General features: G+C 42.3%; 1 protein-coding gene across 1 annotated transcript in view; it reads left to right on the plus strand.

The window, feature by feature from the left end:
* PGBD5 (piggyBac transposable element derived 5) overlaps positions 1-13712 on the plus strand; it is a gene marked incomplete at its 5' end in the record, with an annotated part of 68600 nt that overhangs the window by 25138 nt on the left and 29750 nt on the right. Inside the window, 2 exons of the mRNA XM_083858555.1 lie at positions 1766-2193; positions 10058-10192. Coding sequence (XP_083714681.1) covers positions 1766-2193; positions 10058-10192 — 563 coding nt within the window. The remainder of the gene's footprint in view (positions 1-1765; positions 2194-10057; positions 10193-13712) is intronic.

Below are 13712 nucleotides of genomic sequence, written 5' to 3' on the forward strand. Positions count from 1 at the left end.
GCACTTACCAAAATATATAAATTTAAAAAAAATAAAAAAAATCCAATGTATGCTTTTTTGACATTCTTTGCAGTCTGAAGGTTTACTGTTTCAAAGTTTTGATCCTATTTTTGCTGTCCTAGTAGCTCGAGTTCACCAGAGTGCACCCAAACTTTAAGGCTTAAGAGCAAGTCCAATCACAGTATTTGTGTAATTCCTTGTAGTTCTGTTTCATAGAAAATTTCTGCAAGCTATAGAAAAATTTCTGTTGCTGTAAGTAGTAACGTGAACTGAGGTACAGGGTGCTGGAGAATGCGACCTGAACAACGTGCTTGTGGATCTTTGCAGAGCCAGTTTGTGGAATGGTCAGTCTCAAGCTCTGCTGCATCTGGGAGAGCTGATGGTGAGATCCAAAGCCCTGTAGTGCAAGAAAGACTCGCTCTTGTTGGGCAGAACTCCAAATGAGAAGCTGTATGCCTTCTCCTTTTGATTAGGAAGGGTGTTTCAGACAGTCCCAGGGCTGAAGGCTGCTGGACTAAGGTGCGGTATTTCTTGGATCCAGCTCTTGGTTTGGGATTATACCCATGACATTGTCTTTTTTACTGGGGTGCAGAGCTGCTTTTAAGTGCTCCCCTGTCTGCTGGGTTTGAAGAGGCTGCTCCTCTCGGAGTATTGGTTTTCACTGCCTCTGTAGAATAGAGAATGTTCCCTGTCCTTACCTGGTATCTAAAACACCACATGGTGCAAGCATGAAAATTACTACTTTTAGAATGGAGCTTGGTTAGATTGTGGGAGGGATTAGAGGAGAGTGGGCTGTAAGTACTGATGTCTACATCCCTGGTATTGCAGGTTTGATGTTCCTAATTCATCTTAGTGTTCTCTGGTGTCTGACTGGCTGACCTTGTAACACTGATACAATGCTGCCAGCCCTTAGAGCCTCCTTTTTGGTTTTTTTTGCCCTCCTCTTATGGAGTAGTTGAAACTGGCAGAGAAGGTGCAAGATCAGTGAAATGCCAGAGTAATGACAGCGTGGGACTGCAAGGCTGATTACATTATGGGAGGAAGAGGACCACTGGATGCATTATAGTGCTAAAAATATTCTCTGTGACGTGGGCCAATGACACTAGCCACATAGTAGCTGTGACTTGTTCTGGTAATGTGCTTTCTTGGGGATATCAGAGTGCAGGATAAAACTCCAGTGTGGTGGCAGAGACACAAAACTCAAACACATAGGCATGACCTGTATATGACTCTATGTGGAGCAGGGACAGATATGGAAGTCATAGAATTATGACAATGAACTGGGCAGAAATTAGAGGTACAGGAGGAAAGGTGGGATCAGGTTCTAGAGCCTAGGAATCATCATCTGGGATGAGGGCAGTGCTGTTTGTGGAGCACTCACATTGTCCTCTGGAGTTGTTTGGAGAAAGGCATTGCTTTGACATGGATATGGACAAATAAAAGACTATCCAAAAAAAGTCCAAAACAGCTGCTGAGGATAAAAGTTGCAGATAATGTGTAAGTGGAGAATTAAAATGCCTGCTTGTGTCACAGGCCTGCATGCTGCAAAGTAGTGAGTGTGCAGTGCAGAGGGAGAAACTTCTCAGAGTGTATAGTACCATAAAGGAGGAAGAATATGGGAAGGAGGGGAAGTTTTCTGATGAAGTCTGTCAGACAATGAGTACATGCCATCATTTGCGTTAGAAAAATTAATCATGTTTTTAATTTCTTTGTGCTTTGTGGTGATCAGGAGTGTATCTATCTTTCCTTCTTGCTTTTATCCTAGGTCCAACACGAAAAATGCCCCTGACTGCCAGTGCCATGGACTTTTTTCAGCTCTTTGTCCCTGACAATGTACTAAAAAATATGGTGGTGCAAACCAACATGTATGCCAAGAAATACCAGGAGAGGTTTGGTAGTGACGATGCCTGGATTGACGTCACCTTGACAGAAATGAAGGCCTTCTTAGGCTACATGATATCAACCAGCATCCACCACTGTGAGTCTGTTCTCAGCATCTGGAGCAGTGGCTTCTACAGCAACAAGAGCATTGCACTTATCATGACACAATCAAGGTTTGAGAAGATTCTGAAGTACTTCCATGTTGTGGCCTTCCGCTCAAGCCAGACGACGCATAGCCTCTACAAAATCCAGCCTTTTCTGGACTCTCTGCAGAATGGCTTTGACTCTGCTTTCAAACCTTCACAAGCCCAGGTAAGAGTTAAGCTGTTGGCAGGGAGTGTCTGACCTGTGCACTCTGGTTGTCTCACTGTGACAGAAAGCACACAGCACAGCTGCCTGGGGAAAGAGCTGGGGCTTCCCAGTGTGAAGCTGTGCTGTGGTGCCTCCATGAAACAAGAGAGAAAGCAGCTCTGTCCTGAGTGACTGCTCATCAGTGTCTGTCAGTGCAGACACCAAGCAGGTTTCAGTAGGGATGGTGTTCTCCAAGCTGGAGCTGTTTGCTTTAGAGACCTAAACAAGCCTGGGCACTTCTCAGTGAGGCTGGTACTGGTAGGTTTTGCCATCCTGAGGATGGGAGGTTGCAGGTTGTGCAAGGATAGAAAGGGCAGAACTGGTGCAGCTGGGCTGGAGGGGCAGCAGCCTGAATTGGATGGAGTTGAGTTTGCCAGAGTGGCTGTCCCTGACCTTAGCTATAGGTGCTTGCTGTGTGGTCCAGTAACACAGCTACTCCCTCATGACAGGAAAGAGGGACAGGTGAAAATCTTTTAATATTCATCATACTCTGTTTAAACTATGTCCAATACAAATAATCTGCTTTTGAAGCTGTTGCTACTGGTCATGTTCAGAAATCTGGAAAGAAAAAGAAATAAGCATAAAATTTGTTACTGTTTGATATAACCTTTCAATAAATTCTCTATTTCCAGAATATAACTATTTCACTTGGGCATTTGGAAAGGGTCCTCTGTCCATAGTCCTCTTTTTCTTACTGTTTCCCTTCTGAAGTATCCCATTTTTGCCCACTGCACAAAATTAATGAAGGCATAGAAGCATCACATCCATTGAAGTGTGCCTAAAATAAATGGCAAGTGATTCCAGTTTTTTTCTATTTTACAGACAATAAAAAAATCATACCTATATAACTCATGAGAACACAGTTGCCTAAAAAGCTGTTAAGGTAGAAGGAGGAGTGTTCTCACTAAACTATGCAAGGTATGTTTCCATTAAGACAAAACAGGCAGTGAGAAACATGGAATTGTTGAGACTGAGCACCCATAAAGATATGAAATCTAATCCTTATGGCTCCTGACTTCAATGGGCAGAAGATAAAGGCTTCAGAAATGTGATCACTGTGTCTAATGCAAGTGTCTATAATGGTGTGCTGTGGCACACACTGTGAGTGCAAATCCATTAAAGGATAAGATTTTATTTGCATGTAATATCCCTTCTCCCACTCTCCATCCTGAGCAAGGCTTGAGAACTGAATTGACAAAATCACAGTGCCCTGTTGCAGTGGCAAAACACCTAAATCTTCACAAGCAAAATGTATTCTTATCCTGAGCTTGGTAAGGAGATGCTACTTAAATAAAATAAGGGGGAAGAAGTAGAGACAGCCCAATTTTCTTCCTTCCCCTTCCACTTCTCTGCTCCTTTCTCACTGTTTACGTCAGTGATTTCTATGCAGCATGTTTCAGTGATATTGAGTGGAACAAAAAGCACTAAAATACAGCTTCAAAAATAACCCTGTGAGAAAGAATAAGGTTTTGAATCTGTTGTTAAAAATACCCTAGCGTACCTCCGGAAGCCTACTGGGGGATGTTCCAGGCCTCCTCCTGCAAGGAGCCTTGTGCATGACGTCCTCCTGGGTGCCATCAGTCAGGGCTGCACACTACCTGTCTCAAGAGATGAGGACCCCATCTGCTCAAAACAGCAGGAAGGACCTCTCCCTTCAAATTGTCTTGAGTGCAGACTGCAGTAAATTTCAAACCCAGAATGCCCAGTGAGAAATACCCCCAACAAAACCCCCCCAAAAAAACCCCAATGGCACAGAAACAAACGGAAAGATGAGGGGAAAGACCCACTTAGATGGGCTTTTGAAGGTTCTGCCTCTGAAAGCCAATTGGAAAGGGGGGCCCAGGTTTCTGTGATCAGTGATACCTGAAATCCCAAGTTCAGAATGGATTGTTGCTTAAGGTACATCTGTATCTTAAACATGAGACTTGTGGTACCTGAGTGGCTTGTTGCTGACCCATGAGCTTTATGCCAATTTCTTTTAAGTGGCATCAAACAGCTAAATAACAGTTCCTATTGAATGCAGCAGGGCTGTTTGGGCTTATGTGTAGACTTACTACTGACCTGTGTCCTCTGGCAGTGTGGACTCACAGAACATAGATTAGGAAGATGCCATGTTTAACTCACCCCTATGGACAGAGCAGGGACAATATGCATCCGGCTGGCATTACAACATCTGCCTTCACAGTTATTTCTTCTATAGATTTGATAATTTCTTTTTGGAGAGCTAGAAAAAATTCTTCAAGTGGAACTTCTGTCAGAAAATACTTAAGGTTTTTTTTTCTCATCTGTGACCCCTCCCCCTGCCCAAATGTGCCTGTAAAAATAACACTAGAGTTGCTATGAAAGGAAACAGGGAGAAAGAACTATGCCAGTATACCAAAGCAAAGAAAACAATCTAGTAAGTTATAATTATTTTGCTAAATATACTGAGCAAACAAAAGGAAGTAATTACTCTCCAGCTTATGAAGGAATTGAAAGCCCGGAACATTTTAATTGTGCATCAGCAGCGCTGGCTGTAGTTTCTGAAGTTAAAAAAATAGTATTCTGACCTACATTGGTTAAAAAAAAAAATGACAGGAATATTCTTTGCATCTTATCCCTCCTCAGCATCATCTGTATAAATAATTACTGCCTCTACCTGAGCAACAAGAGATGGAGATTCAGGGCTGTTCTTGTAAGCAGTGTTGTTTTTTTGCTACTTAGCTTTGTAGTTGTGCTACTGTCTGCAAGACTGAAGGTGGGGAGGATGCCCTGCCTGCACTCAGGAGGTGTAGAGCAACAAATTCAAGGGTACTCAGCTGCCAAGGATATACACTGAATTCCAGAAACCAGAGGAGTTCAGGGGAAATAACATCACTGCTCAAATATCCTTCTGTGCCTGCTGAGTATTTATATGCTCATCAGCAGGATGTGGCTAGACAGGATTGCTGTCTCTGGCTGCCCCTGACTGATGTGGGAGAGGTCAGGAGCATAACTCCAGGTACTCTCTGCTTCCCTCTCCCTCTAAAGTACTTTCTCTTTGGTGTTTTGGAACCAAGCAGTTTTGTCATCTGCCCAGTGAAATATCAGCTGGGAACAGTCACCTTCTTATCTCCAGCAGGAATGAACAGCCTGACAAAAAGAGAGATGTAAGTCCAACCTCTTGCTCCAAGGGCACGGTGCTAATTACTGGGCCAATTGGCCAATTACTGGGCATCTTTGGTACAGCTAAGCAGTTTCAATGTCAATAGCTCTTCCAAACAAGCTCACAGGTTTACATGACAGCCTCTTTGAAAACACAGAGGGACAACAACAGGCTGGTCAACTTGTTTATGTGTCCTCATGATTAAATGTTCATTTGATATTGGGTATTTCCAAATGATAAGATCTTGCTTGTGCTGTACCTCTGTATTTCAGATTTCCTGTTCTCAAAATGATTCCTTAGGAGTTAAGGGTGCTGGTCCCAAATGAGAATCATTCTGTCTTAGAGCTTCTGTGAGTGTGACACAAATACATAAATATTCAGAGAATGCTAGACAAGTATAAGATGTTGAGCAAAAGAAAGACAGACAGAGGAGCACGAAGAATATTGAACAGCAAGGTAAATTTCTGACATCCTGTAGCTCTTGGCCAGTTGATCCTTTTGTGAAGCCAATTTTAGGAAGAGTTTGGCAACAGAAAATGATGAAACTTCATTGCTATTTTTAAATTACCTAACAGTGATGGAGTGCTGTAAGAAGTGATGTTTTGTTTTTTAAGAGGATTGATTGAAGACTGAACAAATGGGCAGAAGAGCATGGAATCATGACTTCATTGGAGGTCAGAGTTAACCTTTGAATGATGGCAAATAGGAGCTGTAAAATATGAATAGGCCAAGCAGGACTTTGAAAATGAAAAGAATCTGTCTGATATACTGGAGAAGAACTATGAGAGAGAAATAAAGAAAAGTGATGTGGTCAGAGTGATGGACTAGGAAAATGGCTTTCCAGCAGCAGTCTGTAGGAGAAGATTGCCTTATGTTGAGTAAAAGTAAAACTGTTGCAGGATGATTGTGGGTTTTGGATGTAAGCTTGTCTGGGTGGGTGGGTTGTTACTCTAAAATGAGTGCCATTTTAGAGCTCTTACTCAGAAAGCATGAAAAATGCAGGCATTTCCTGGCTGAGGAGATTTTGCAAGTAGGAGGTAGAGACTGGCATTTAGCTTCACTAGCCAGTGATATCTACAGCATGAGTAGAGGGACCTCTGCAATGACCAAAAAAGGAGATACTGAGGGGTTCTTAAGGGAAGGGAGATGCTCTCAAGTGCAGTATAATGAAATCAGAACTGGCAGCTAGATATGCAAGCAGAGATGTCAGACACCAGCAAGAGAATTTAGATTAGACAGGAGGAGCTTTGAAGCAGAGAGGCAAAGAAGCATGAGTTTGCAGGAGGAATGACTGACCGTGCATCCAGATGCAGTTACCCAGGGGCCTCTGCAACTGCATGGTACCCACTAAAAGCCAGAGACAAGGCAAGCTGAGGCAGCTTCTCCAGGAGACAGGCTGAAGAGACAGACATGGAGCTCAGGAGGAGATGTTTCCTGGATATGTTTTGGCTCATTATCTAAGTGCATGGAGTCCAGGAGTTCCAAGTACAAAAGACTTAGTGATGTGGGGCTTTGTCTACAAGTCTGTTTGGGCTCTTTTGAGAGCAGATGGGTGGAATTTTGGTGTGGAAAGAGCATTGGAAATGATCTAAAATGAAGAAAGAAAGGCATTCCTGACAGTGGCTGTTTTGTTCCGTGAGTGAAAGATATTGAGAGACAGAACAATTGATGGAGTCCCATCTTGGAGTCTTGCCTTTGCAACACTTGGAGTGCAAATACATATTGAGGGAAAAACAAAGAGTGGAAGTTTGGCAGGTAGATCTATCAGGCATAAGGATTACTGTAAAGAAGAAGAAAAGAAAGCAGTGTGATAGCAGTGAGGGAGCAAACCAACTAGATGAGGAGTTTCTGTGATCTGAACAGAACTAGGAATTGGAGAGAAGAAAATGGGGATGATTTCCGTGAAGAAATCCACAAGCTATCTTGCATCAGAGGAAGTCAGAATAGGAAGAGGGGAGCACTTGAGGAGTGAGAAAAAGATGGTGAAGAGGCGGCCAGGACTATGTGTAGGTGTCAATTAAGCCTGAAAGTAGATTTTTATCAAGGAAGATGAGAACCAGGAAAGAATATGCCATGGGGGCAGTAAGCTCACTCCTGTAAAAGTGTGTATTGCAGCAACAGCCAGAATGGGGAATAGAGAGGGAGCAAATATAAGTTTGCACAGGGGTTTGGCAAATAGATGGATTTGAGATTACAAGAAAAGCAAGAATACAGGAGTGTGAACAAACTAATAGGGTGGGCCAGTAGCAACAGGGCTAACTTTTGTTCTAAAACCACCATGTCAGTGACAGGAGCAGGCACAGCCCATATGCTTGCAGTTCTTTACAGCTGTTGAAGCAGTGGTTGCATGTGGAGGGATGACAACACTTGTTCCCCAGTCTCTGAAGGAAGTGCAAGCTCCAGGGTTTTCAGTTCATTTTCCTTGCCTGCCCACATTTTGTCTTTGCAGCACCAGCAGATCTTGCCCTTGTCTGTTCACGTTTTTCTTCCCTCTTCACAAAAGTTGAGTAGGAACTTACAGAGAAATTACTTAAATTCAATACAGGGGAACAAAGGAGGAAAGGCAGGGCTGAGCACGGGCAGGAAGAAAAGGAAGATGGAGAGAGGTTTTAAATATTCAGGTTTACTTTCTAGATGTAAGGCTGACAGGCCTTACTGTGTCATAGAAAGCAGAAAGAGTGTGAATGGTAAACAGGATGCAGCAGAGCTGCTGCTACGAGAGTTGATGCTGTGGTGCAGAGGGAAAGAAGCTAATGACAGAGGGTAAAACATGTCCTAAGGTGATGCTTATACAGCCTTTTCTTTCTGCTGTATAAGAAAGGGGAGATTATAACAGTGGAACCACACCACTCAATGGGATCTGGCAGGTAAGAGAGCCTTTCCAGAAGCTGAGAAATTCTTAACCATGAATCCAACCCTATCCCAAAGGATGTGCTCCTTCTCTCTGCACATGAGACACAGAAAGGCAAAAGTGAATGAGGGCAAGTTTAATATTTGCAAAACCCTGTTCAGAATCCTCTGAGGCGGAAGCAGAAAATGCCCCAGGTGGCCTTTAGATAGGAAGGGTTGTGTTCTGTGTCGGCCTTGAGAGAGGAAGAAGATTTGGCTTCAGTGGTGAAATGGGGCAGCTGCAGCTGGAAGAACAAATAGCTTTGTGTGCAGCTCTCCTTGCTCACATCTGCATTTTGGTGTGTAATTTGAACATTTCACAAGAGTGCTTTCAGATGGTCCTGTGAATTTTTCATGAGTCGTTAGGAAGGGGAGTGCGTATAAATGACAGCGTGCAGCCATTACTGTGTGGGGAGGGCACGGGTGCCTATTTTGGGCTGACAGAGTGATGTTCAGCAAACATCTTGTATTCAGGAGGCCAGCAGCTGCTCATCTCTGGTGCTTAACTGCTCACCCACCACATCTCTCCTACAGGCATCACGCCTAGGTTTTAGTGCAGCTTTGTTCTCGTTTCCGCCACTGACTATGTGGATGTGCACAAAAGTAGTACATATGCAGGTGTGGAGAGGCTTTGTCTGAGGGTGGGAGCCCCTGTGTTTCTGAGCCTCTCTCCTGGATGGATGGTCACTGAAAAAGAACAGATTCCTTTTCCTTTAAATGATAACCCATATGACTATTTTACACATCTTTACAAAGGTATGAATTATGGCCTGCTGGGACTGCTTTCCCCTCGTGTACAAGGAGGGGAATCTGCAGTGACTTGCTCTGATTTAAATGTACATGTCTGAATTTGGTCAGCATTCATCAGCTGAGACTTCTCAACAGTTTGCAAGTCGTTGCATTTGCACAAGTGGCTTGCTAGATAACTTGCACTTTGTGCAGCCAGGTATGTGTATGTTAGGCACAGCTGCCTGTGAGCTGTGGGGAGCTACTAGTACTTTTCTATAGGTGAGTTCCACAGTGTGATACCTAGCAGTATCACACTTCAGTTTTGCTGTTAAATCAATAGAGAGAAGTGCAACAAAACACTCTTATAAGAAACAGGGAACCACTTACATCATCTGAATGGAGAATGCAGAAACTGCTTCACTTTCACAGGTCTCTGTTACTTGCTCCAGTCTGCCTTATCTTTTTCTATTCCTGCCTCTGGTGGTCTATCCTTGTCTCCTTTTGTCAATTTTTTCAGCTCCTGAGGCAAGAGAGACTTCCCCGAAGCTGCTGCTGCCAGGAAAAATATTTTCTGTCACTTCACCACCTCCTTAAGTTGCAGCAGAAAGCATCTTTTTCTCCCTTAACTTCTCTCTCTTTATTATGTGTTTTCCTTTGCTATAAGCAAGGAATGTACTTTACAACAAATTGTAGGGCATGTTTGGGTGGGAAACATTCTACTAAACAATATGAAGCTTATGAAGAAGCATAGGGAAGGATGCTGCTAACAATCCACTCTCCCTTCCCCATCCCCTGCATCATTTTGGAGGGATGTTGAACTGTAGCAGATAGAAAGAAGTGAGAGCTGTGCCTTGCAATGTTTGCAGATTATGTGTAGAGCAGCTATCCATAATGGGATGTACTTGGCTAGGCTTTGGTTCTTGTTAGATGGTAGCATCAAACTAAAGTGGGTTTGCTTCTTTGTTTGGGGTGATGCACACAAGTGCAAGGGTTGTATTTCTTTGAAAGTGGTTAAAGCAGCTTTTTTAGCAATCATTTGTATTCTTCCATTTCTTTCCCTACCTCTTTTCTTGTTACTTGCAGGTACTACATGAGCCCCTGATAGATGAGGATCCTGTTTTCATTGCTACCTGTACAGAGAGGGAGCTGCGGAAGAGGAAAAAGAGGAAATTCAGTCTTTGGGTTCGGCAATGCTCATCCACTGGTTTCATCTGCCAGGTGGGTTTTACCTCTTCAAAGGTCTTCATTCAGTTAAAGCAGGCCCTTAAATGTTACCAAGGGTAACAGTCACCTCTCTTGGTTACCTGGATGAATCTACAGTCTGAATGCAGGAGGCCTCTGACTCCTGTGGATATGGGATGTGACAGACAGGGATGACAAGTTCCCAAGGCTTTGTTTGCCTCAAACAAACATCTCAGTATGATGTAACTGAGAGTTTGTCTCTAATACTGTCCATCTGGCTGCCAGCCCTCAGCTAATTACACTGAAATGCAGTTAAAAGGTCTGTCTGCTTGTATATCCTAAGTTTATCAAAATGTCTAGATATTGTGACTTATGTAATTTTTAATGAGTCAGATTTTCTCTCTATAACTATAACATTGCACTCATGATAGCCAGTGGTGTCCAATAGACTAAATCAATATGGTATCAAGATGTCAATTTTTCTGTGAGAAACATATTAGTGGGGGCTCCTATTACATATCTTTTCACACATCCACCTCTCTATCAAAGACATAAAATCTGATGTGACTTCAAGGTGAGATGTCAGCTGGAGTGAGAGGCATGTTAAAGAGTTTTTTTTATTGTTGTAAGGCGTTAGGAACATCTTCTCAAATTCTCGGATTCCCCAACTGCTGATGTATTTTGAGAGCCCTTGCAAAATCTGGTCATTTATTTTAATACTTAGAGGTGAGGGGGCAGATGTTTTCCGATATTTCTTTTTCCTGTGGAAGAGCTCCTGTGGAAACATTGTGTCCCACATGTTCCAGAGTGGTGGTTCAGAGCTAGGAGGTGCACATGGCTTGCTAAGGCTGAATACATGTCAGAACAGGGCCTGTGGATTTGCTGCAGCTGAACATTTGCTCAGAGCAGAATTTGGTTGGTGAATCATTATGACTCTTGGAGTAGCTGTGCAGGAAAAGAGCTCACTGGGAACAGAGGTTTGCGTTTTCAGCTATGCTGTTCACTCTGAGAAGAAATTTAGGATCCTACCTCTTCCATCTAGGTTTTAAAGTAGCTGTTTTGTCTGATACAAAGTAGACTCACCTTGTGAAGTATCCTTGGAAGTTTCTGCTCTCAAAGCTCTTGGAAAGTCATTTGCTATGTAGAGGCAGTGTCTTTGATCTCCAAGGAGAACTTCACCAGTTGTACATGCAGTTTGTTACCAAAGCGCATTGGGTACAGCGAGCACAAAGTCTGCTCATCTCTCTTGCCATGCTCCCCCCAGCCAACTGCCACAAAACTAATGAATCTTCAGACATACCAGAGCCTTCAGATTCTGAGCTATAATTATGTTGCACCTCCTGTCCTGTCCACTGAGAGACTAAATTAATGGAATGTCAAATTAAACAGAATAGATGCTCGGCACCACCCTAATCCTCCCACTCCCTTAATGAATTAGATGCTCATGCTTCACTTGCATCCAGATGACGTCCAGGATTATCTTACCAGCTGCCTTCTATTTTCATTCCTTGACTTGGCTGTCATTATCAACATGCTGAAATGACTGGGTGAAAGGGACCTTAGGGAACAGTGAAAAAGAATATAACTTAATGCTAAAGTGGAAAAACCTAATCTGGAGAGGATAGGATGTCATTCAATTATGATATGATTGAAATGCTATGTTCATTTATGCGTCGCACAGGTGATCTTGCTGAATCCAAAGCACTTTTTGGGTGGTTAGTTGGTGCATTTAGAGTTTTAAAACAGAGGTTTTGATTTTTTTTTCCGATCTTTAACAAATGGAGAGAATTGATCTAAACCAGAAATAAATCCAATGTTTTCCCCTTCATATACACACCTTCTCTTCAATCTCTTGTGAAGCTGCCATCATGAGGAAAAGACTTGTTGTCTGATAGTTAAGGACTGACTTGTCTATCACCTGCCAACTGTTGGAAGAACCTTACAGCACCTATTTCAAAACATGCATATTCTGTAATACTGTCTGGGTGAATTCCCTAACTGCTTCTGCATGATGACACTGAGGTCCTTTTATTCAAGATAAAATATGACTATCAACACTTCATAAATCAGGATAATTCAGTTTCAAAAATCTGAATAATATGTATGTGTAAAAAGGTAGGCCCAGACAGAAGAGAGGAGGGACCCATATATGACTAGTTTTCAGAAATAGAAGGAAACCTCAAGAGATCTGTGATGCTTCTGGCTAAAAACAATGTTCTCCAATCCTGAATTATAAGCCTGATGTTAAAAAAAAAGAGAAAAAAAATCCATCTGAGGAGACATCTTAGTTTCCCCAGTGTTCTGCTTTTCCTACAATGAAAAGGATTGGTTGCTTTTCCTAATGAAAATGGATATGCTACATGCTGAGTTACTCTGTGAACTCTGGTTAGCAGCTCACAGGTCAGTTGTTAATGAGTTTCAGCTGTTTGTCTCTTCAAATTCCTTTTCCTGCTTGTTCTTATGAACAAAACTTTGAATCACATTTTTGGGTATGAGTAAACACTTCTTTTTGAAGGTTTGTAATTTACTTTTTTAAGGGAATGGTGTTTGGTTAAAAATCTAGCCTAATAAGCCATTCATGGAACAGAAGTGGCATAGAGCCCAAGTGCTACTTGTGGACATAAGAAGGTGCAGAGACTTATATATTCATAATATAAATAATGTATGAATATTAGACTACTTTTCTGTGTTCTGTATTCCAGATAACTTGACTGCACACTGACAGTTAATTGTTTTAAGATGGATGCACAATTTTGGGTTGTATCTCTGCTTCAGAAAATCTCAAACAGAGCATCTTGTTGCAGTGAATAGCTTTGTTGCTGAGCATCTCTTCACGGTCAGCTGGCCAAGTGGGAACATGCAGAAAGGACGCATCATTCAACCAGCGTAAATATGTGTCTGCCGCAGTTGGGAACACGACCAAAACCTCTCAGAGGGTCCAGAAGAGCTCCAGGAGAGATGACTTTGGCAAAGTAGATGGCAAAGCTGGCCTGATACTGTTTCCTTTTTCATCTGCCCTTGACACTGACATCAAGGTGGCAGCAGCTGCTGTGGCAGAGGGCTTGAACCTTCTTTCTCTCTAATTCTGGGGGAACAACAAACACAGCTTGCAGGACTTTAGGTGTCCCTCTCTGTGCCATCTTCTCTCTGCTTTTCTTGTTTCTTTCCAATCTATTTCCCTACATAGTACTTAGCACTTCTATTTCCCTACTTACTACTGAGACACTTTTAAAACCAATATTTTAATGTCTTGATTGCAGTTTAAATTATTGAAGTAGCTTAGAAGTCATTCTCACAGTATTTGCTTAGAGTATATTTAAATAGTAAGTCATACTATTTAAATCAAAACTGCAGCTGTGTCAGTTTTTTGTGAGTTTTTATTTCTTTCTTTTTCTGTGAATGTCTGGAACACTTGATCATAAAAATTGTTCATAAATATGATTGGTAGGACTATTTCTCATTTTAGATATTGCAATATTGCTCATCAAAAAATGAAGAGAATTCCCAAATACCTTACCAGAGCTAGTTATTTTGTCCTGGTGGGACATATCATGCT

This window comes from Zosterops lateralis, assembly GCF_965231275.1.
Source record: "Zosterops lateralis genome assembly, chromosome: 3".
Classification (NCBI taxonomy): domain Eukaryota; kingdom Metazoa; phylum Chordata; class Aves; order Passeriformes; family Zosteropidae; genus Zosterops; species Zosterops lateralis.